This window comes from Oncorhynchus tshawytscha, linkage group LG03 (assembly GCF_018296145.1).
Source record: "Oncorhynchus tshawytscha isolate Ot180627B linkage group LG03, Otsh_v2.0, whole genome shotgun sequence".
NCBI classification, from domain to species: Eukaryota; Metazoa; Chordata; class Actinopteri; order Salmoniformes; family Salmonidae; genus Oncorhynchus; species Oncorhynchus tshawytscha.
In genome coordinates this window covers 20689187-20712479 of record NC_056431.1, presented here as the reverse complement: position 1 = coordinate 20712479, position 23293 = coordinate 20689187, and the positions used below count along the sequence as shown (strand labels likewise).

Genomic DNA, 23293 nt, shown 5'->3' with positions numbered 1-23293 from the left:
AACCTACTGACTCATAATATGACCTAATTATGTTACAACAAAACGGCTTGACATTGACATCCACTTAAGCTCTGTCTCTGCATAAAAACGCCGGCGCGCCGATTGTAATGTTACGCCAATGGATAGACGCACTTCTGTTAAAATTTGCTCCATGGGGTATTCCAGCAGGCTGCATCTTTGAACTATTGATATTATAGGAATTCTGTATTTATTCAGGCCATTAGTCTGGTTTTATCAGCAAAGTTACTCTCATCAAATAAAATAAACGCATGAAGAGGAACAACTTTACGCACAGCACACCTGCTCACACAATGAAGATAATTCTACTCATGGTATTTTCCCTCGTTTTGGCAACTGTCCTCAGCCAAAAAATCGATTTTGATGACAGTTGGAGAGAAGACAATGAAACGGTAGGATATTTCTCTCAAATTGTCAAAAATATTTTTGAAACATTTGACTATAGCCTATAGTGTCATTGTCGAAATTAAGATTTAAAAAATGTTTCAGCACTGTCCCTTACATTTGGAAATGTGGACTATTTAGGAAGCAGCCACGGGCAGTGATAGGCTTCATAATTTGCATCTCATGATTAGCCTAGGCTACATTCAAATGAATAAGCTAAATTGTGTATTTTATTTATTCAGAGCAAATGGCCACAATCTGAGCAATACAAAGAAATCCTGAAAAGAATGACTCGAAAACCTGAGTCACGCAAATTCTTTGGTCTTATGGGGAAAAGAGGCTCTGGTATGCTAACTACTACCTAGTTATAATTCAATATTTTAAAGGACATATATTCTATTTCTATAAAAGCTCATCTGTATTTTTGCTTTTTCCCTTCCACTCTTTGCAGCAAAATCCCAGGTAACAAGAAGAAGTAAGTGTTGCATGCATTAGACATGGTTGTCAATGACAATTTCAATAGCATTTAACTGAGGCTACTAGTATGAAGATCAATGGGATACAAGGCACAGAGATCCTATTAAATGATAGAATTATATATGATAAAGGTATGAACACCACTAAGGTGTAACTGTTCTCATGCCATATACAATTCCTGCAAGAGACTCTCTGGTGTGTAATGTCAAAATGAGATTACTGTGGGAGATATACTTTTTTCAGTCTGAAATAACCCTACTCTCACCTCTTTTCCAGGGCAGAAATTTGAGTCTTTTGTTGGACTGATGGGTAAAAGGAGCTCAGAGGAACAAGGTAAAATACCAGCATTTAGTGTATCTGACTCATTCTGAATGATTTTTTCTTTCTCTTGGGACATACTGTTGATTACTGTTATTCCTGCAGGTTCCTTCTAATGGATCTCCAAAGCAGCTACATACAACTTTGAATCGAAAGAATCAAGTGTGAACCAGGATGCACTGAACATGTGTTTGCATGATTGTTTCAGTCACGTGTGATGTCCAATATTTTGAAAACATTTAGCATCAAATGAAACAGTACTTGCAAAAATTGCTTTGGACAATTAAGGAAGATGCATATTACTGTGGTGTGAAATGTCAAATCTATTCAGACAAATAACCTGTTAGTGCTCTGAAAACATTCATATTGTGCATGTAATGTGGCAGAATACTTACATCAAAAGTAAAACCACTAAACTGAGAAACGCTGTATGAAGGTGGAGACATGGTGCAGACAAAGCAGATGAATAAACTAGAGCAAAATAAGTATCACAATTAAATGAATTAAATTTCAGTAGGCCTACTGAACGTAGTAATGCAGTATCAACATGCAGCTCTTATCAGAATTCATTGCATTACAAGTCTATTACATGTTTATTAAGTGACTTTGTACAATACATATATAAAAATACAGATGAGTACATAGCCAAAGCAAAATATGGTGTTGACTTTCCTTTCCCACATAATCTGATGACATGTGGAGTTACAGAAATATTCCTTTCATTTATTTTTGCTCTTTGTATGACTACTGAATGTATTTTGAACAGTCAATTCTCTTCAGAAACTGGTCAAAGCTTCAGAAAAATTCTCCATACAAAAAAAACATTACTTTAGCTGGCTCGGTATATATAAAAAATAAACTAACTGAAATATAACATTTATGACGTTAATGGAGGTCCAAGGCTAGTGAAATTTGCTAAAAACAGAAGAAAGCGTTACATTTTGGAAAAAGCTTCAGCCATAACAAAGCCCAAGGTGCATTTTACCCTCCAGATTTCCCATTACTCCTGTTGAGAGACTGAGACAGTCGTTTCGTGTTCGGATACATTGCATGGGGAGCTGTTCAGTATGAGGTTTATCTGTTACACTTTACTAAACAAAAGTGATTTTGTAAATGCCATTTCCTTTTCCACATCATTGAAGATCCTTTGTGCATGTAAACAAATAAAACCACTGAAACATGATTGTATAACAGTTCATTTTTTTTGTTGCTCTGCATAAAACAGTAGATATCAGTTGTTAAATAGACAATGCAACCTTGGGGGGGAAGGGGGGCAGTATTCAGTTATATATGGGTTTGGCCTGTCTAAGACAGTAAGTTTCGTTAAGGTAAACACATTCCTTGGAGAAGTCCACAGGCAGCTCTCTTCTGGTCATTGTGACAGTACATGCAGACCCAGCTGGGCTGTACATGAGCTTTGGTGTTGGTTTGGTGCCACACACAGATGTCCGAGCTGGCAACATTGGCAACAAGTACAACTTGGTGTTTCTGCAGACTGTCTCTAAAATATCTTCCCCTTCTTTTTGTTCTTTTCGAGAGTCCTGTAGAGGAGAATAGTATTTAAGGCAATAAAATGACGCAAACATTTACAAACAGGGGTTGAGATGACTATACAGTGGCATCTAGTGGGACACGCTGGTATTACGTTCTGCACAGACCATTGTGTTTAGTTTAGTTGTTTTCTCTATCCAACAGACAACACTAAATAGAGCTACTTTAGTAACAACCAAAGTCACCACTACAGTTCAGGTACGTGACAGTGTTACCTGGAGGCATCCAGTCTCTGTTGCTCCAGGCGCTGATTGGTCTCCCAGTTGGCCCGGTCATCCTCAAACTGGCGTCTCTTCTCCTCCAGCTCCTTGTGCTGGGCCTCCAGATTCTTCTTCATCTGATCATGACGCCTCGAGAGCTGCAGAAGAGACATTTTGAAAAAAAATTGAAAAGGCATGATCACAACTGTATGACTCACTGAAAAAGTGAATTGTTGCTAAGACTATCCTGGTTAAATAAGTGTGCATTTGGAAATGTAACACTTCAGAGAGAGGGGCAGTGAAGTTGCACACACGTCATTAAACACTCACTGCCCCACTAAGACTTTCAGTGCATCAACACCCACCAAAAAGTGACAGTGTTCATGCATCAGGAAGTAAGAAGTCAAACCATGCGGTAGAGGTCAGTAGTGTAGTAAGGCAATGTGACTGATGTTACCTCAGCCTCGGAATCTTTCAGCTTCTGGATCTTCTCCTTGACCTTCATCTCAAACACCTGTTCCATTTCCATCTCCATCTTCTTCATCTTGGCCACGTGCTCCCGCCGCTCCTCCTCCATCTGAGCCAGGGGGCTCCTGCAGGGTCACACACGTATGCATGCAAACAGTCAGACCTACTGTGCACCGACCCCCTCCATCACACTGGAATAATCCGCACAGTAATGCCACCCCCATTTTCCTGCAGGGAATTGGTACATACAAGGATATATGCATGAAAGGAACGGTAGGACCCAACAATTTGGCGACTGAAGTGTGGAAAAGCAACCCAAATTTGCACTGGAGCAGGGGACTCAAAGACCAGCACCAAGCAATCATGGAGCGGAGTTAGCAAAGCTGTTAGCATAGGCTAGTGAGTAACTGTAGTGAAATAGTGGTGCTTTGAGATGTTAGCTTAGCTAAATGTTAGTAAACGCAATTGAACGTGAGAAGAAGCCACCAGTCCAACTACGCTAATTACATTTGAAGTATTTGCAATGGAATACGCATAGTTATCAATTCCCAGTTGACTTCAATGTTGGCATCTACAGAGTTCCTTGAGACATTGTCCGACATAAGGGGGAAGAAAGGAGAGAGAACTGAACTGGGAAAAAGAGAACCCAGACAAAGGAACACGAACAGGGGAGGAAAAATATTTTTTTTAAATTATTATCTAAGGAAACATAAATTGACCACTTACATGCCTTCACCTGTGTCATGTCTAAAAAAACAGAAACACACACACACTTAGCATGCTGTGATGAAATCATGCACTACGACAACAGAAAAAAAATAAACAGACTGACCGCACTAACAAAAAACATGGACTAAGAACGAAACATCTCTTTCTCACGGTAAAAACAAGGAAAAGTTCACAAAGAAACAAAACTACTTTTCAAGAGGCATGAAAACGGTGTGTGCAGTAGTAGCCTTACATTAGTAGCATGTGTTTGGTGCGTAGCTGTGCGTTAGGAACCGCAGTGTGTGAGGGTGTCTCAATAAAGAGCTAAGATGCTGAGAGTGGTTGGTGTACATAAAAGGGTCTTCGGTGTGAGAGCAACAGTGTGGAATTTAAAGGGATAGTTATGGATTTTGGCAATCATGCCCTTTTCTACTTCCCCAGAGTCAGATGAATTTGTGGATACCATTTTTATATGTCTGTGTCCAGTATGAAGGAAGTTGCTATCTAGCACAATACTAACTAGCGTAAGTGCAATGACTGGAAGATTATAGGTATAGACTACCAGCCATTGCGCTTACGCTAGTTAGCATTGCGCTAGACAGCAACTTCCTTTAAACTGCAAAGAGAGACATAAAAATGGTACCCCAGAGTTCATCTGACTGAGGAAGTAGATAAAGGGCCTCATTGCCAAAATTCTGAAGTATCCCTTTAAGCTGTAATACCTACATTTGGAATGATGGACCTATATTGGAAAAAAATATCTCCAAGAAGACTACAACAATAACATCCATTTATATACAGCCTAAATATCACATCAATATGATAAAACATTTCAGATGTCCAGTAGATTATTTGTCAGGTAAACTATGCCTTTGATCATTGACAAAGAGAGTTAGGCTATGCCTAATAGAGAACCGTTGGTAGCTGTTGGACTCACTTGGTCGACTGTTGACCCTTGACCCTGTTGTTGTCCTGTCCGTTGTAGGTGACAGCCGCCAGCTTCCTGCTGCGGTAGTTCTCATAGTGGACGTTATTGGTCACGTCCTTCAGGTCCTGCATGTGGGTTCTGTATGCACACAGAATGACAGACAAAACAAGTCTTAGAAACCTAGCAAGTTGAGGCTATGGTCAATGTGGTTGACAAAAAAACAGCATTGTCATTTCCCCATTTTCTATCAATTGTTGTAACTTCATGTTTCGAATCTGTACCTGATGAGCATGTCTCGTAGGATGGTGAAATCACAGTGGTCTCCGTTCTCAACTGCAAGGAAAGACAATCAAACACATATTCAAACCGCTCTCCAGAAGGAGCCTCTTACTAATCTCATCATGCCTGGTACCTTCTGCCACTCCCCATGGGTACTGTCGTCCTCTGGTCCTCTTCCCGTTCACCTCGATGATGGTGTTACTGCCCACCACGGCCAGGGGCAGACGGTCCTGCAAGCAAAATAACGTGTGAGACGTGTGTGTGTGTGTATATATGCAACAGCCCTTCCAAAATTTTGTGATAGGCTAGTCGTGGGCAGGAATTCAGATATTTTGCACAGCAATTTGTGATGATTTTGACCAATTTGGAAAAAAGTTTGACATGCTGCTTGATTGAACCATTTTATGCTGTATTGGTTCAAATGTCCAGCACTCTTATTTAGTGTGTTTTACTGTTTTAGGTGGTAATAGTGCGGTGACTGGGAATTTGCACTCCCTCGCACAATAAGCGGGGAATTGTTGATTTTGCAAAAATGAATTGCGACACCCATTCCAATATCCAGGCGGGACTGATGTAGCTAAGTGCCTCACAGTTTAAATGGCGAGGTTCATTGGTGCATGCATGGTGTTTAAAACTACTCGCAGTACATTTGTGTCATACCTTGATCTTCTTCACCAGTTTGTTCTCTTCCTCATCATCCGTCTCTGGGAACTCGTAGATCTGGATTTTGTGCTCCAGGATTTCCCGCATGATCTGAGGGAACGTTTAGTATGTTTTATTAACAAGGACCCCAATGACAATCCAAAAGACATGTGGGACAGTTCTTTATCATGTGGTATCAACTCCATTCAGACTGTATGAATGTACTACCCAGAGGAAATTCCAAAGGCATCGTCAGAGCAGTATGTGGAATAGGAAAAGGCCCATTCTGCCCAAACAGTCTATTTCTATCTGCAACAATCAAGTCTTCGTCTGTGTAGACCCTTGATGCCCCGCCCCCAGACAGAGCCCACTGACCTGCTTCTTGAACCGTTGGCACTCCTCTGGGGTGAGAGTGTCTGCTTTTGCAATCAGTGGGATGACGTTCACCTTCTCATGCAACCGTTTCATAAACTCAATATCCAGAGGCTTCAGTCTGGAGGGAGACATGACATAATAACATTAATACCATAAATGGTGGGGTATGGGTACTGATGGACAGATTCAGTCCAGTATTTTCATAGCAAACCAAAGCTCACATTTCTTTCCTTAAATATATTAACTAATAAAAAAATTAAAATTGCAATGGAGCTCTAGTAGTGTGAACAAACAAGCAATTTATCAAAGATGATGATGACAACACAAATAACTATTGTCTGTATCCCCAGAACACTTTCCCCAGCTGTTTCTCATTAGCAGTGTCACTGTGCAAGGCACTCGAGAGTGAGTGAGCTAGATCAGCTGGTGCTGTGAGGAGTGTGTGCGTGTGAGGGGTCAGTGTGTGCGTGAGGCCAGCATAAGCTGCTCATTCTAAGAGCCTGTCTCAACACTGACTGGGGGATTGTAAGGACAATGTCCCATAGAACAGAGTATGAACAGTGAACGCATGCACACACCCCATTTACCCCACAGCCACGACACACACAGCCTTCTCTGACAGAGAGCCGATGCCCTTTAGCACTATCAGTCATATGAAACACAACTATGGATGTATACTGCAAAACAACCCTAAAGAGAGAAAAAAGCCTAAGAGGCAGTAGCCAAAACCGATTGAAATTTCTAATATGACGTAGTGCACTTTACACTTCTGAAATCTTAAGAAGCCTTCCCCCTTCATTCACACTGTCCGACCTCTCTCCCTACCACCTAGACTCACCCGTGTCCCGAGGGGGCGATGAAGTAGAGGCAGCACTGCACTCTGCTGTCGGGCATCAGTCGTCTGTTCACCCGCGACTCACAGTTGAGGAAATCCTCAAACTTGCTGTCTATGTGGTCAATGACCGGCTGCCAGCTGCGTGGTACATACAGCCACAGGGAGGAAACAAACCCACACACATTGAGCCAAAACGGTCACAACTTCCTGGAAACCTGTTCGCAAGCTATGAGCTGAAATGGCTGTCAAATGGGTCAAGATCAATGCATTGATTGGAGCCAAAATGGAGTTGTCAAACTTTGCGTACCAGTTGCTATTGTCCACAGCGTCGCCGAATCCTGGGGTGTCGACTATTGTGAGCAGGAGCTGGACACCACCTTCCTTTACTAACACTTTGGATTGCTCCACCTGGGAAATACAGAGTTATATTAGCATTCAATAGCTGTGTTGTCTAAATGCATACTGGTTACTGTTCATATTTGGTGTATGACAGTGAGATAGTGAACAATACAACTTTCCTAAGAACTGTCAAAAGAATATAAAGCACTCACTACACCGCTAGCTGTTTAACAATGCAGGACCCAATGCGTTCAGCAATACGCCCGTCTCCACAAGAGAGTGTTTGCAACACAGAAGAAATTAGCATACTGCCAATTCCAATGAAGGGAAAGAAGAGGACCAAAACACCCTCTCAGGAAGACACCTTGTCCCCAATTGCGTAGCACACATCGAGGACAGTGGGTGACTCTCATTCTAGCTGCATGTATCAACATGCAGTCTAACACTGTGTTATTACCTAACTATGCAGAGGAACCAGAAAAACAGACGAGGTTCTGTGTGGAGATAACGTTGGGTTTTGGAGACCAAGTAGAGTAAGTTTCTCTACTAAATGACATGCAGTGCCTTCAGAAAGTATTCACGCCTCTTGCCATTTTCCACATTTTGTTGTGTTACAGCCTGAATTTAAAATGAATTATTTTGAGATTTGTTTGTCACAAGCCTACACACAATACCCCATAATTTCAAAGTGGAATAATGTTATTCACATTATTTTAACAAACTGATTAAATAAAACGAAAAGCTGAAACATCTTGAAATGTGCAGTGAATTTCAAATACAGATTCAACCACAAAGACCAGGGATGTTTTCCAATGCCTCGCAAAGGGTACCTATTGGTAGATGGGTAGAAGAAGAAAAAGCAGCCATTCAATAGCCCTTGGAGCATGGTGAAGTTGTTAATTACACTTTGAATGTTGTATCATGACACCCAGTCACTAAAATGATACAGGCGTCCCTCGTTGCCGGAGAGGTGACTTTAAAACAGTTGCAGCATTTAAAATGGCTGTGATCGGAGGATGGTTCAACAACATTGTAGTTACTCCACAACACTAACCTAAATGACAGAGGAAGCATGTACAGAATACAAATATCCAAAAATATGCATCCTGTTTGCAACAAGGCACTAAAGTAATATTGCTAAAAAATGTGGCAAAGCAATGAACTTTTTGTCCTGAATACAAAGTGTTGTGTTTGGGGCAAATCCAACACATTACTGAATTCCACGCTCCATATTTTAAGCATAGTGGTGGCTGAATCATGTTATGGGTATGCTTGTAATCATTAATTAAAGGACTGGGAAGTTTCAGGATAAAAAAGAAACAGAATAAAGCTTAGCAAAGGCAAAATCCTAGAGGCAAACCTGGTTCAGTCTGCTTTCCACCAGACACAGAGATGAATTCATCTTTTAGCAGGGCAGTAACCTAAAATAAGGTCAAATCTACACTGGAGTTGCTTACCAAGAAGACAGTGAATGTTCCCGAGTGGCCGAGTTAAATCTACTGAAAATCTATGGCGAGACCTGAAAATGGTTGTCTAGTAATGATCAGCAACCAATTTGACTAAGCTTGAAAAAAACGTTTAAAATGATAAAACGTCAAATTTTGCACCATCCATGTATGGAAGCTCTTGGAGACTTACCCAGAAAGACTCACAGCTGTAATCACTGCCAAATGTGCTTCTACAAAGTATCGACTGAGACACAGGGGTGTGAAAAATGAGATGCATGTTCATAAGTTTCAATACACTTGCAAAAATGTACAAAAAAAATGTCATTATGGGGTATTGTGTGTAGATGTGTGCAAATTGTTTTGCTTTCATCCATTTTGAATTCAGGCTATAACACAAAATGTGGAATAAGTCAAGGGGTATGAATACTTTAGTCTGCTCTATAATCGCAGAATGTGTTTCAAATTCCAAGGCATCAACACGGAGGCAAACTAACATGGTCATCAGTGGAAGAAGAATATTCAACAAGAGAATACAGGACTGTTAAGCAGAAGTGTTTTAAACTACCTGTACAGTCTTTTTGACTCTGTGCGAAGGCCCAGGGTATTCTGACGAGTACAAATCTGTTAGGAACAGAGAGTTGATCAACGTGGACTTGCCCAATCCCGATTCACCTAGAAAAAAAAAGAGAATAAAAAAAGATCATAAAGCCCAATGACAGTGTTGCTACATTAGGGTTAGTGTCATTTAAAAAAATGAGGGAATCAATGCAACTCAAATCAACATACTGGCCTAGTGTGCACAGTATAACACGTAGCTATCTATACCAGCAAGAACACAACATTTAAAGATAAGGGAACACTGACATTATAAAACAGCTAACCATACATGTTGAAAGCAGGTACATCCCACTGTGTGATAGCTATTCATGCGACTTGAGGCATCCAATGGTACTATAGAAGCAACGAATAAAGCCCAGCCAATAAATCCCAAAGGTCATGTCTTTGATTGGGCTATTGACATTTGTCAAAGACGACCATCCATCTGAATGATTGTGTAGGGCTAGGACAACAGATCCTATTCTGAACGTGGATAGAGAATGCCTTATCATGCCGGCTGTGTGGTCTCGTTTATCTAGTTTGGCTAGCCATTGTGTGCCTGGTTTCCATGCTCCTGGTGAATGGAATCATTAACGCAGTGGAAATGACCACTGGCACTGACCTCGATCGTCAACGAGCTGCTGTTTACAGGCTACAGTATTGGGAGTTGAGCGCAACCATTTCTGTGTTGAGTGATTGCACCTGACAACGTGCATTTCAATGCCCATCTTCATACTCCTGTGAGTATGAACGGCTAGTTTATATCAACACACTAGTGTTTTCCAGGTAATGGAACAGGTTGGCGTGCTCCGTTCAGCGAGGCATAGTGTGCTGTGCCAGTCACTGCTGATAACGCCAGCCCTTTCTCATACTACCAGTGACATGGGCTCAAAGCTCCTCAGGACTGGGTAGAGGTGCTAGCTCTGCCTACTGCTGAGGCAGAGTGTTTGTAACAGTATACAAGACTGATATTGCTGAATTAGCAAACAGTCAAACTATCAACCATTATTTGTTGCTATAGATTTTGTATTAAATGTACAAAAATGTATACAAAATCCACAGGAAAAAATGAAATGGTTGATAGTTTGTTTGCTAATTCAGCAATATCAGTCTTGTATAGTGTTACAAACACTGCCTCAGCAGTAGGCAGAGCTAGCTCCTCTACCCAGTCCTGAGGAGCTTTGAGCCCATGTCACTGGTAGTGTGAGAAAGGGCTGGTGTTATCAGCAGTGACTGGCACAGCACACTATGCCTCGCTGGACGCAGCACGCCAACCTGTTCCGTTATCTGGAAAACACTGGTGTGTTGATTAAAATTTGCCTGCTTCACATATGCAAAGTATGCATAGTTTGTGATGCGTTCACATTCACAGAAATAGGACTTTAAAAATCATATTATTATTCTCATTGCAGCAATCAGGCTGGCGAAATCTTCAAGGCATTTTTGGGCCCCAACAGCCAACTTGGGCACCATCCAACACATTGCCTTTAAAGGACATTTTATACAGCAGGGTAAATCATGGTGACTTGTTTAAGAGGAACCCCGTTGCATGAGAGTGCCTGGCAAGGCAGGCATGTTTAGATCAAATGACAAGTGTAGGCTAACTTCTTAAAATTGATCAATGATAAACCCATGACTGGCTCAGAAAGAGGCTGTTGAAATGCGAGACAAACTATTCTTAGCAGTGAGGGAGAAATTCTGCTATGCCGACCACAGGAAATGGTTTGACCCAAAGAAACATTTTCCCTCCAAACAGTGACTGATTAGCAAATTAAGGCCCTGGGCGAGTTCAACGACCGCATCTAAGTACTTCAACGGCACTCTAGTATTGTTGAGAATACTGCGCAATGTTTAATAAATCAATGCTATTTTAATAGGCAGGCGGATGTGAAAAAAAGTAAAATGAGAGAGGTTGACTGAGAGGAGGTTAACCACACACACGCACTTTGCTTGCACATAACTGTGGTCACACACACATTCCCGTCTACAAATTTAACTTACCATATACAACCTTACCTGGTCAACTGTATTGTGTAAACTGAAATGACTGAAAACATGACTCGGTTGAACCATGACCTCAATATATGAATAGCATTTTCTTACCCACAACCATCAAGGTGAATTCAAAGCCTCTCTTCACTGATTTTCTGTACACTTGATTGGGAAGGCTAGCAAAGCCCACATACCCCTCCAGATTCTTTTGTTGCTGGAAAGTAACATACGAGCACAACATCACCACCACCACAGCTTTTGCAATGTTATGTAACAGGCCTAGGTTACTTTAAAATCAGGATAAAGTAATTCTGATAAGCAGGCAAATCAACATCGGCCTAACTGACCAATCCATCAATACTTACAGCTGTTTTATGGAAATAATCATGTGATGTGGTCCAACGTGAGGTAAGAGCCAAAGGAGAGAACACACGCAACAACAGTCAATATCAGCAATAATCCTAACAAATAATTATTTTTACAGAATCAATTTCACAAAGTGGAAAATCTGGGGATAAATAACATGTGCTTAGGCTTGCAAGCATAACATCACAGAGTTGGATAGTATGATAATGTTATTCACTGTTGTTGGCTTCACCATGGGGTATAACGGAGTCCAATCTCTGTTGATTCCCTTAGCCTTGGACTGTTGTTCAAATGTTTTCAACTGAAAGCCTATGTCAGTGCGAAATTATCGTTCAAATTGTATGTCTTCTTTATGTCCATGCAAGAAACGTTCAATGCGTCATGAGTGAGATCACTATCTGTACACCAGTGGAGGCTGGTGGGAGGAGCTATAGGAGGACAGGCTCATTGTAATGGATAGAATAAAAGAAAACTGTCAAACCTTGCTTCCATGTGTTTGATACTGTTCCATATATTCCATTCCAGCAATCACAATGAGCCCGTCCTCCCACAGCTACATGGAAAATGTAACAAATCCTTCTTCACGATTATGCTAGCTAGTGTGGTTTCCGTTTCAGTTTGCGGGTCAACTGAAGGAAGTGGTGAGAGGTGTACACTCATGACTGCATGAGAAAAATGTGTATCTTTATCACAATTTAAATAGGCCTTCTTTAATAAAAACCTGACTCACTTTCACTTGGTCCTACCCCAAACCAATTTGAAAAGGCAGACACCCAAAGATAACCCATCTTCACACTTGACTTGTCCTTAGATCTATCCAAGGTCTGAGAATCTAACTGTTGGCTTGAGCGTTTATCCTCATCTGTCCCCTTCCCTCAGATTATCAGAACATACTCTGGTTTGCGGTTTTCGACACTATAGGGTGTCACACACACATCTATTTTTCAGTGTCGAACTCATGGGGAAATTAAGTGTTTGAAATAGCTGGAAGTAAATACATTGCTTGACATTGTTGTTTTGCTAGCTAACCATTAACAATGGCTTGCTTGGTGAATACTGGGACAATAATTTAAGGGTAAGGACTTGGTGTTAGCATTTTCTGAATCGTAGGCTAACAAGCCAGCTGGCTAACGTTAGGTGGTGAACATGACGTTATCGCCACACACAGGGGGAAAAAAAGCTAGCTAGCGTTACCTCGATGGAGTTTCCTTAACAAACACCAAAATAAGACATTCGCTTTTGGAAAGAACCACTAGGTAGGTAAACATTTAGGAAAGTAATTAGTGAGGAGGTAGAAAATACCTACACAGGAAATGCCTTAGCTAACGCTAACCTGCTAGCTAAACTAGCAACTCATCCAACAACTGGTGGGGGGACGACTGGGCGTTGGTTACTCAGACAACTAGAAAGCCACGAACAACCATTACTTTAAAATAGCCATTCTGATACAACAAGCTATATATGTAATTTCCAAAGCAGTTTTAGGACATTTTTGATACAGTAAGTAGGCTCACCCATAATGTTGACGTTCGCTGCCGCTCAGAAACCGATCATTCACAACCCGACATTCCGCTTCTTTACCACTAGCGCATACCTACGTACTATGGCGACGTAATTTTCACACCTGAACGACGGAGACTACGCCAGATGCAATGCGTACTGCGATTATGAATAGCAAAAATTAAGGACCAAACATCTCGCGGTAGTTTGTTCATTTCCTGAGTTATCCACATGCTATCGCGACAACAATATTACATTTTTGCTAAAGAGAATCTCTGTTTTGACAGAAACTCTGCATTTACTTAACTTTCCAAAATCGGAAGTTTATTTTGCATATAGATAGATGCACACGGGTTAGTAGTTTATGAAAAATAAATATTAATCAAAATAAGAGCTATAAACCTACTTGTTAAATACAGTTATTTAGTATTAATATGTTTATTTATGTACTTGGTGAAACTGGAACAACAACTGAGCTATAACAACTAACAACTACATTCCAAAGACAAAATTATCTGGTGACGGAATGTGAAAAGGCGTCAGTTGTATCCATAGAAACTACCACATAATAATGTTGCTTCCTCCTATTGGTTAAAACTATCATCAAATTCAGTATGACCTTTTCCAATTCGGGCACATACTTTCCCATAATATGCTCATGAATAAACTGCATCCTTGAAGGAGAAAACAGGCTTGAAAAAGAATAATAAAGTAACAGGTGTATCCTACATATTTGCCATGGTGAAGGAGGGTAAGGTACTGCTCAGTGGCTCAAAGGAAACACGTTTCTCCTTTGTCTTGTGTTCCCTTGTAGTGGATGGCTGCATTATTCCCGAACTATGTCGTGTACTTCCTTTGTAGTGACTGGGTCGACCATGCACCACCTGAGTCTGTCCTTAGAGTGCTCATCTGTCTACAGTTGCTTATAAGAGAACCCCTTTATCATGTAAAACGAATGATGGTACTTTTCTTCCTTCAACTTCATATGATTTAAAATAGATATGACTTGTGCTGCCTTTATTTTATGACTTGTTGACAAAAACCTGACAAGAGAGCCGGGCAATTCAACACTCTGAATTCAGGTATATTTTTTATTCTCTTTATACCCTCTCTTTTCAGAGAGTTTTTCATCAACTCCAAGCTGTTGATCTTCTTGCAAGGGTAAATTGACTTTAAATCTATTATAAAAACCTTAAAGTCTGACAGCTTGCGGTGCTTTTTACAGTTGCCGTTTTCTGTCCCGTTCACTCCCTCTCCAGTACTTGGAGTTGATGTGCAGCATTTATCTGGAGTGTGGAAAGCAGACATTTGCCATGGAGAAGTTGGTCACTATGACATGTGAGTTATCATATCCCCCCAAAAAGTAGCCTGTATTTCTCTCAATGTCCTTCCTTATCATTCCTTGTCTCTTCATTCCTGAATAGATATGTTTCAGAAACTGTTTGCAGTGGAGGACCAAAGGAAGTGGGTTATTGAGAGTGGAGCTCATAAGGTAAACAAGTGTAACAATTGCACTGCCTCATACAATATACTGTAGGATTGTGTTAAATAAAGAACTGTACTCCTAACTGACTGTTAGTCCAATGTCTTATCCCCATTACTTGTGGATAGGTTTTTTTCTGTCTGGGAAAGTAGTAACTAATGAGCATATAATGACATAAGATGTCATGCTCATGCTCAGACCCTGGTTAAGCTCCTATGAACACGTGACAGCAGTGTGTTACTAGGTTCCCTCCTAGCACTCACCTCATTGGCTGAGAGGTAACTGCTCTTATAAAGGGACCTTGGGACATCATGTATACACTGTAACTAACACTTAAATACATCACTTGATCTATCCCCTTGTTCAGAATGCAAGGAAAAAATAGGCGAGTTGTCAATCGTGGAGAATCTTCTTGTTATACTACAAGATTATGACTTACTGTCCATAAGGTACAGTGCCTACCTCCCTAATCAGTCACACACTATGCGTTCATCTTTGCGCAATAAAGGTGCTTCAAAATAAAACAGTTCGCCTTACACCCCCATCAACAGCATGACTATATCACTGGCAATAACATGCACCTTCCAATGTCTTGCTTTGATGTGTGCTTTGCGTATCTATTTTTCTTTGTGTCCCTTTCAGGATGAATGCAGAGTTGCTGCAGCTGCTTTCCCCGGTGCGGCAGGTGCGGGAGCAGGGGAGGGAGTGCGAGGGCCTGCCGGTGCTGCTCAGCCTGCTGCACGGGGAGCACCTGAAGCTGATGTGGAGCGTAGTGTGGGTCCTGGTCCAGCTGTGCGAGCAGCCAGACACCAGCGCCGAGATACGCACCTGGGGAGGGGTGCAACAGCTGCTCCACATTCTCGACAGGTGAGAGGCTACCTCTGGATAGACTAAAGAAGTATCATAAAAGTTCGTGGAGAGCATAGACTACTCAGGAGTTCACTGTTTCAAATGCAGTATATTGGGTGAGGCCTAGGTTAGTGCATATTATGACCCTGAGAAAATTGTGATTATGAGAAAATGGTATGCAACCTCTGGTTAGGCTAAAAATGTCATGCCATGTCTCTGTTTCACCTATTCCTGTGATTGTCTCCACCCCCTCCAGGTGTCGCTTATTTTCCCCAGTGTATTTATCTCTGTGTTTCCTGTCTTTCTGTGCCAGTTTGTCTTTTATGTTTAGTCAAGTCAACCAGCGTGTTTTTCCCATACTCCTTTTGCTATTCTCCTTTTTCTAGTCCTGGTTTTGACCCTTGCCTGTTTCTGGACTCTGTACCCCCCTGCCTGATCATTCTGCCTGCCTTGACCACGAGCCTGTCTGCCACTCTGAAACTCCTGGACTCTGATCTGGTTTTGACCTTTTTGCCTGTCCACAACCATTCTCTTGCCCACCCCTTTGGATTAATAAACACTGTTAGACTCCAACCATCTGCCTCCTGTGTCTGCATCTGGGTCTCACCTTGTGCCTTGATAAAAATAGTATTTCAAACTTTAAAACATATATTAATCAAGAGTTACTCAAGAGTTTAGTAGGTCAAAGACAGTAGTTGAAACATTGGTTAGTGCATATCAGGTGCACATCAGGTGGTTCAGGTAAGGGCACCTACCCACAAAAAGAAACCAAGTGTTGGCTGCCATTAGAATGGTCAATGAACTGGGCAGTATTTAGGACTATGATATTAATTCAGAATAGTGTTAGTGTAAAGGACATTTTTGAAATGCGTTCTCTTTGCTTCGTCAGGAGAATGGGGTCTATGTAATTGCGAAATTGATTCTGCCACGACGCTTTCTCAATGGACCAAAAGCAATATCCCGACAGGTATTAAACACGCATTAGATAACGGTGTAACTACAATTATCATGGCATGTTTGTCCTTATACTGCAATGATAGTAATTCTGTTATTGTTGATGTTGACAGTGCTATGCATTTCTGAACCTACCTTTCCTCTTCAGCATGGAATGTAACCGTAATCTGTTTTTAAGGTGATGACATATGACATTGTTTCTTAAAAGTCAATGTACATATTCTTTCCTTTCAGAAAATGTATGAAAATAACTTTCTGTTTCAGGCTCTATCCTACAGATTTATTTGAGATGTTCATTTGATGTTGGACATTATGTGAGAGACATCACTGTCTATGAAGCACTTCAAGCAAAAGTTTCTCTCCACACGGTGACACAACTACTCTACTGTAAAAACGACTATATGTAACATACAGGTCAACACCAACATATAGCGTCTTAAAAGGTTGTTGGGCCACCACAAACCAAAACCGCTTCAATGCGTCTTGGCATAGATTTTTACAAGTGTCTGGAACAATATTGTGGAAGCACCTGCTTTCAATATACTTTTATCCCTCATTTACTCAAGTGTTTTCATTATTTTGGCAGTTAGCTGTACATCCAAGGGTCCTCTCCTGTCTCCTTTTACCTGTTAAATACATTTAGATTGTAATGTAAAGCCCCGTATAATAATGCTACATTTACTATTTTCATTACTTGCTCTCTGCAGCCATTACTACCCTACTCCACTCTGTAAGGATTGTTTACTGGTTTGTGTTGGCTTGCCTTTAGCAGGAGGAATTGGACAGTCTGAGGGAGAGTATTGAGACTTTCGACCAGAACCACCCTCCTCTGAGAGTGATCAATGGTTACTCCATACTGGACCTTCCAGGCACTGGGGCCTTCAGCAGTGTGTTCAGGGTAGAGCCTCCCGCTGAGCTATTCATCAGTGCCAACCTTAACGTGCCTGTAAGAGTGGACACATGACAGCCATTACAATGTGGTTGTGATTGATGTGGCATGTCTGATTGTGCTTGGATTTCAAGGATTCATGATCATGAATTGCAATCACTAGAATTTAGCTACCTCTGCATGCTTGAGTTTGAATTTGTACAATTTGGCATGACTATGGAGTGATTTTAGTGCCAAAAGAAATTTAATCTGAAATGTATTTTGGCACTAATATTTTTTTATTTCAGATTTTTTTGTTTAACCTTTATTTAACTAGGCAAGTCAGTTAAGAACAAATTATTATATACAAGGACGGCCTACCAAAAGGCAAAAGGCCTCTGTTGGGGACGGGGGCCTGGGATTAAAAATATTAATGTAGGACAAAACACACATCACAGCAAGATAGACAACACAAAACTACCTGAAGAGAAACCTAAGACAACAACATAGCAAGGCAGAAACACATGACTACACAGCATGGTAGCAACACAAAACATGGTACAAACATTATTGGGCACAGACAACAGCACAAAGGGCAAGAAGGTAGAGGCAACAATACATCACACAAAGCAGCCACAACTGTCAGTAAGAGAGTCTATGATTGAGTCTTTGAATGAAGAGATTGAGATAAAACTGTCCAGTTTGAGTGTTTGTTGCAGCTCGTTCCAGTCGCTAGCTGCAGCGAACTGAAAATAGGAGCGACTCAGGGATGTGTGTGTTTTGGGGACCTTTAACAGAATGTGACTGGCAAAACGGGTGTTATATGTGGAGGATGAGGGCTGCAGTAGATATCTCAGATAGGGGGGAATGAGACCTAAGAGGGTTTTATAAATAAGCATCAACCAGTGGGTCTTGCGACGGGTGTACAGAGATGACCATTTTACAGAGGAGTATAGAGTGCAGTGATGTGTCCTGTAAGGAGCATTGGTGGCAAATCTGATGGCCAAATGGTAAAGAACATCTAGCCGCTTTTGAGCACCCTTACCTGTCTATCTATAAATTATGTCTTCGTAATCTAGCATGGGTAGGATGGTTATCTGAATCAGGGTTAGTTTGACAGGTGGGGTGAAAGAGGAGCGATTACGATAGAGGAAACCAAGTCTAGATTTAACTTTAGCCTGCAGCTTTGATAAGCGCTGATATGTGCTGAGACTACTCCCAAGTACTTGTATGAGGTGACTACCTCAAGCTCTAAACCCTCAGAGTTAGTAATAACACCTGTGGGAGGTTTGGCATTCTTCCTACCAAACCACATTACCTTTGTTTTGGAGGTGTACAGAACAAGGTTAAGGGTAGAGAAAGCTTGTTGGACACTAAGAAAGCTTTGTTGTAGAGCAAATAACACAAAATCCAGGGAGGGGCCAGCTGAGTATAAGACTGTATCATCTGTATATAAATGGATGAGAGAGCTTCCTACTGCCTGAGCTATATTGTTGATGTAAATTGAGAAGAGCGTGGGGCCTAGGATCAAGCCTTGGGGTACTCCTTAGTGACAGGCGGTGGCTGAGACAGCAGATTGTCTGACTTTATACACTGCACTCTTTGAGAGAGGTAGTTAGCAAACCCGCCCAAAGACCTCAAAGAGACACCAATACTCCTTAGCCGGCCCACAAGAATGGAATGGTCTTCTGTATCAAAAGCTTTGGCCAAGTCAATAAAAATAGCAGCACAATATTGCTTAGAATCAAGAGCAATGGTGACATCATTGAGGACCTTTAAGGTTGCATTGACACATCCATAACCTGAGCTGAAACCAGATTGCATACCAGAGAGAATACTATAGACATCAAGAAAGCCAGTCAGTTGATTATTGACATGTTTTTTTAAAGATGCTACAGTGAGGGAAAAAAGTGTTTGATCCCCTGCTGATTTTGTGTTTTGGGTCATTGTCATGCTGGAATACCCATCCATGACCCATTTTCAATGCCCTGGCTGAGGGAAGGAGGTTCTCACCCAAAATTTGACAGTACATGGCCCCGTCCATCGTCCTTTTGATGCGGTGACGTTGTCCTGTCCCCTTAGCAGAAAAACAACCCCAAAGCATAATGTTTCCACCTCCATGTTTGACTGTGGTGATGGTGTTCTTGGGGTCATAGGCAGCATTCCTCCTCCTCCAAACACAGCGAGTTGAGTTGATGCCAAAGAGCTCCATTTTGGTCTCATCTGACCACAACACTTTCACCCAGTTGTCCTCTGAATCATTCAGATGTTCATTGGCAAACTTCAGACAGGCATGTATATGTGCTTTCTTGAGCAGGGGGACCTTGCGGGCCCTGCAGGATTTCAGTCCTTCACGGCGTAATGTGTTACCAATTGTTTTCTTGGTGACTATGGTCCCAGCTGCCTTGAGAAGATCCTCCCGTGTAGTTATGGGCTGATTCCTCACCATTCTCATGATCATTGCAACTCCACCAGGTGAGATCTTGCATGGAGCCACAGGCCGAGGGAGATTGACAGTTCTTTTGTGTTTTTTCCATTTGCGAATAATCGCACCAACTGTTGTCACCAAGCTGCTTGGCAATGTAGCCCATTCCAGCCTTGTGTAGGTCTACAATCTTGTCCCTGACATCCTTGGAGAGGTCTTTGGTCTTGGTGGAGAGTTTGGAATCTGATTGATTGACTGCTTCTGTGGACAGGTGTCTTTTATACAGGTAACAAACTGAGAATTTAAGAGTGTGCTCCTAATCTTATTTTTTTATTTAACTAGGCAAGTCAGCTAAGAACAAATTCTTATTTTCAATGACGGCCTAGGAACAGTGGGTTAACTGCCTGTTCAGGGGCAGAACGACAGATTTGTACCTTGTCAGCTCGGGGATTTGAACTTGCAACCTTCCGGTTACTAGTCCAACGCTCTAACCTCTAGGCTACCCAGGTCGTTACCTGTATAAAATACACCTAGGAGCCAGAAATCTTTCTGATTGAGAGGGGGTCAAATACTTATTTCCCTGATTAAAATGCAAATCACTTTATAGCGTTTTTGACATGCATTTTTCTGGATTTTGTTGTTGTTATTCTGTCTCTCACTGTTCAAATAAACCTACCATTAAAATTATAGTCTGGTCATTTCTTTGTCAGTGGGCAAACGTACAAAATCAGCAGGGGATCAAATAGTTTTTTCCCTCACTGTACATTATCTGATTACTTCCTAAATAACTCCCATAATACCCCTCAGGTGCCTGACAACCGACACAGACTTGCGTCCAGACATCGTGGAAGTCAGCGCCAAGATCTCTGACATCATGATGAGGTTCATGGACAGCTTGTACACCTCCCAGAATTCTTTGGAGAGGAGGGCCGGAGCGAGACAGGAAGCGAGCACAGAAGTACTTCCTGGAGACCCATCGGGGCAGGGGCAACTGCCGCCACTCCTCTAAAGACCAGGAGAAAACCACTAGTAGGACTGATGAGTCCATGGTACCTTACTTCTTTTTAGGCCACAGCTCAAACCAAAGCAAAAAAATACACCGCCAAGGTAAATCTTCCCTGGATTATATGGCCATAATTGATGTTTCTCATAAAACGTTTGCTACCATGTTGATTATGATCTATGTGTTTATATAGATAGTGGCTCCGATGGAGCTCTAGATCCCTCTCATACCAACATCTCCACTGCCTCGGGGTATAAAGACGCTGGTGAGCACTTGAATTCAAAATGCTCACTTGAATTTAGATCTTTCAACTACTAGGAGTATTCCCAAGTGTACTGTGTGGATTGGAATCAATTGATCTTTGTTATTGTTAAAGGGCCTGTAAAGAGCAGCATCAGTGCTTCTGTGGCAGATGAACAAATCTTAGCCGTGTGAGTCTGATGATCATACTCTGATATATTATATGTTGTTGAATATTACCCATATCATCATTTCATCTGAAGAGTGCCTATACTGTTTGTGCCATGACAACAGTTTGTCAGTCAAGTGATTAAAATAACCATCCTGTTTTCCTCAGTGGTGAGTTTGTTGTTCTGAAGCCAAAACCTCGACCAGCTAAATTGGGTCATTTTGAAGGATGTTCTGCTTTCCTCCTTTAACTCTTTAGTTAAATGGGTTCAACTCAACTGATAAACATGTGGGTTTCATAGCGTCAGCAGGAATCTGTGTATCTCAGAGGAAGGTTTGGCAGACCGGTGATCCCATCCAAAAAACCCTGGTATCACTCAGGCAAGTCTATATGTACTTTAGATTTTCATTCGATTTAGAGTTCCGGTAATATAATGAGAACTATGTACCAGTTAGTTGGTGTATACAGTATGTCTAGACATTTGAACCATTATATTTCAAATCGTACTGTTTTTGACCATTTTATGTTCAGCTTCCCCCAGCTCTTCAGCACAGTGTTAAACGGTCGGGCGATTGAGAGATTGAAAAAGTCCCTGTTCCACTACGGAAGCAGTCCCTACAGTCTCAAGGTGGAGCTTAACAAGGTTAAAAAGCTTAACAAAGTACAAGACACCAGAAACTTACAACAACGTTAGAGTGGTCTGCGTCAACTATGGAGTTGCACTGCGGTAGTTAGAGTGGCATTGTAAGCTTATATACCAGTCTTGTTCATCTAAAGGGTTAAATCTGTATGTGTTGATCTCCATTTTGTTTCCAGCTGCTCCAGGGTTCTCAAGAGCTAATGGAGTCGGGCTCTGCCAGCTCAGACTGGTGGTCTCTGGTCCAGTCTTTTGTGCTGCCAAGCAAGGTACGCTAACCTCAGTGCTAGTGCAAACTGGTTAACATGGCAATCTAACAGTACTGAGGCAAGAGCCACTGCTACATGATTGTTGTGTGCTCACATTGTCTCCCATGGGGGTTGCTATAACTCTGTCTATGTGTTTACAAGCCTAAAATTGATCTGCTAACAAGTCTAGCTTTGTGCTACAGGTGGTATGGGAAATGGGAATCAGCTATGAGCAGATGCAGGTTCGTGTCTGGGATTTTTTTTAATGTATAGAAATAAATACAGTAAGTTAGCCTGTTGAAGTTGACATATTTCTGGACATGTGGATGTCTAGGTCTGGCTGAACCGGAGAAACTGGAAATATGGATGGTATAAGTGATAATTCCTTTCAGGCCATTATAGAGGAGGTTCTGGAGGAGAATGGATAGAACGCAATGAGGAATGACCAGGGTGCAACGGGGACAAACAAGTGACCTCCATCCTTATATATCATATCTTTATTAGCATGCTAGTGTTTTCCAGTCACACTGTGGAAGTGGGCTAGCACTACATTTCTTTGAGAGGCTGATAACCTGGATACACAGTCTGCATAAAGGGGAAGTGTTTCACGACAGAGGCTCAAACAGAGACAAATAGGGTCAGAGTACTGATTTCGGGCCAAAGAAAGCATTCATACTTCTCTATAACATATGCATATTAGACGATTTATGGCCTAAGACGTTGAAACTGTATGGTTACTTGGAGTTTTTCCTTTTTGTGTTTGCACTGAGCTAATGTACTCATGCATTGATCATATCTACAAATCTATACCGTTTCTATGGTCTTTCTCAGTGGGGTGTTGTTGTGTGATTATTTTGGGATCTCGCTCTCTCGCTCAGGTCACACTTTCTTTAACTCTAAGTAGACTCAGGATAAGGATTTTACTGCTTTATTTCTAGTATTAAATTGCAGAATCACACATCAGACGGCATGTTCCTAATGTCTCTATACAA

General features: G+C 41.5%; 1 protein-coding gene and 1 long non-coding RNA gene across 3 annotated transcripts; one reads left to right on the top strand and one right to left on the bottom strand.

Moving 5' to 3' along the window:
• Positions 1 to 946: 946 nt before the first annotated feature.
• On the top strand, positions 947 to 2160 carry LOC112229954. The gene is made up of 2 exons (XR_002950239.1): positions 947 to 1212; positions 1303 to 2160. It is a non-coding gene; the product is annotated as an uncharacterized LOC112229954 (long non-coding RNA).
• On the bottom strand, positions 1757 to 13592 carry LOC112229936 (septin-7). 2 transcript variants are annotated; one of them, XM_024396095.2, is made up of 15 exons: positions 13440 to 13592; positions 12477 to 12478; positions 11671 to 11773; positions 9536 to 9642; positions 7491 to 7591; positions 7187 to 7321; positions 6349 to 6466; positions 5992 to 6084; positions 5465 to 5561; positions 5334 to 5385; positions 5062 to 5190; positions 4143 to 4163; positions 3406 to 3541; positions 2964 to 3106; positions 1757 to 2738 (listed from the first exon to the last, which is right to left on the bottom strand). In XM_024396095.2, exons 1-15 carry the CDS (start codon positions 13441 to 13443, stop codon positions 2699 to 2701), a joined length of 1281 nt encoding a protein of 426 aa, XP_024251863.1. In that variant the 5' UTR covers positions 13444 to 13592; the 3' UTR covers positions 1757 to 2698. The 2 variants fall into 2 exon arrangements, with proteins under 2 accessions (XP_024251863.1, XP_024251870.1); XM_024396102.2 differs by lacking the exon at positions 4143 to 4163.
• Positions 13593 to 23293: the final 9701 nt, after the last annotated feature.

Coding starts and splice junctions, on each gene's coding strand:
- LOC112229936 (XM_024396095.2), bottom strand. Junction 5,386..5,464: donor CCCATGGGGAGTGGCAGAAG/GTACCAGGCATG, acceptor CTTTCCTTGCAG/TTGAGAACGGAGACCACTGT. Junction 5,191..5,333: donor CTACGAGACATGCTCATCAG/GTACAGATTCGA, acceptor GTGTGCATACAG/AACCCACATGCAGGACCTGA.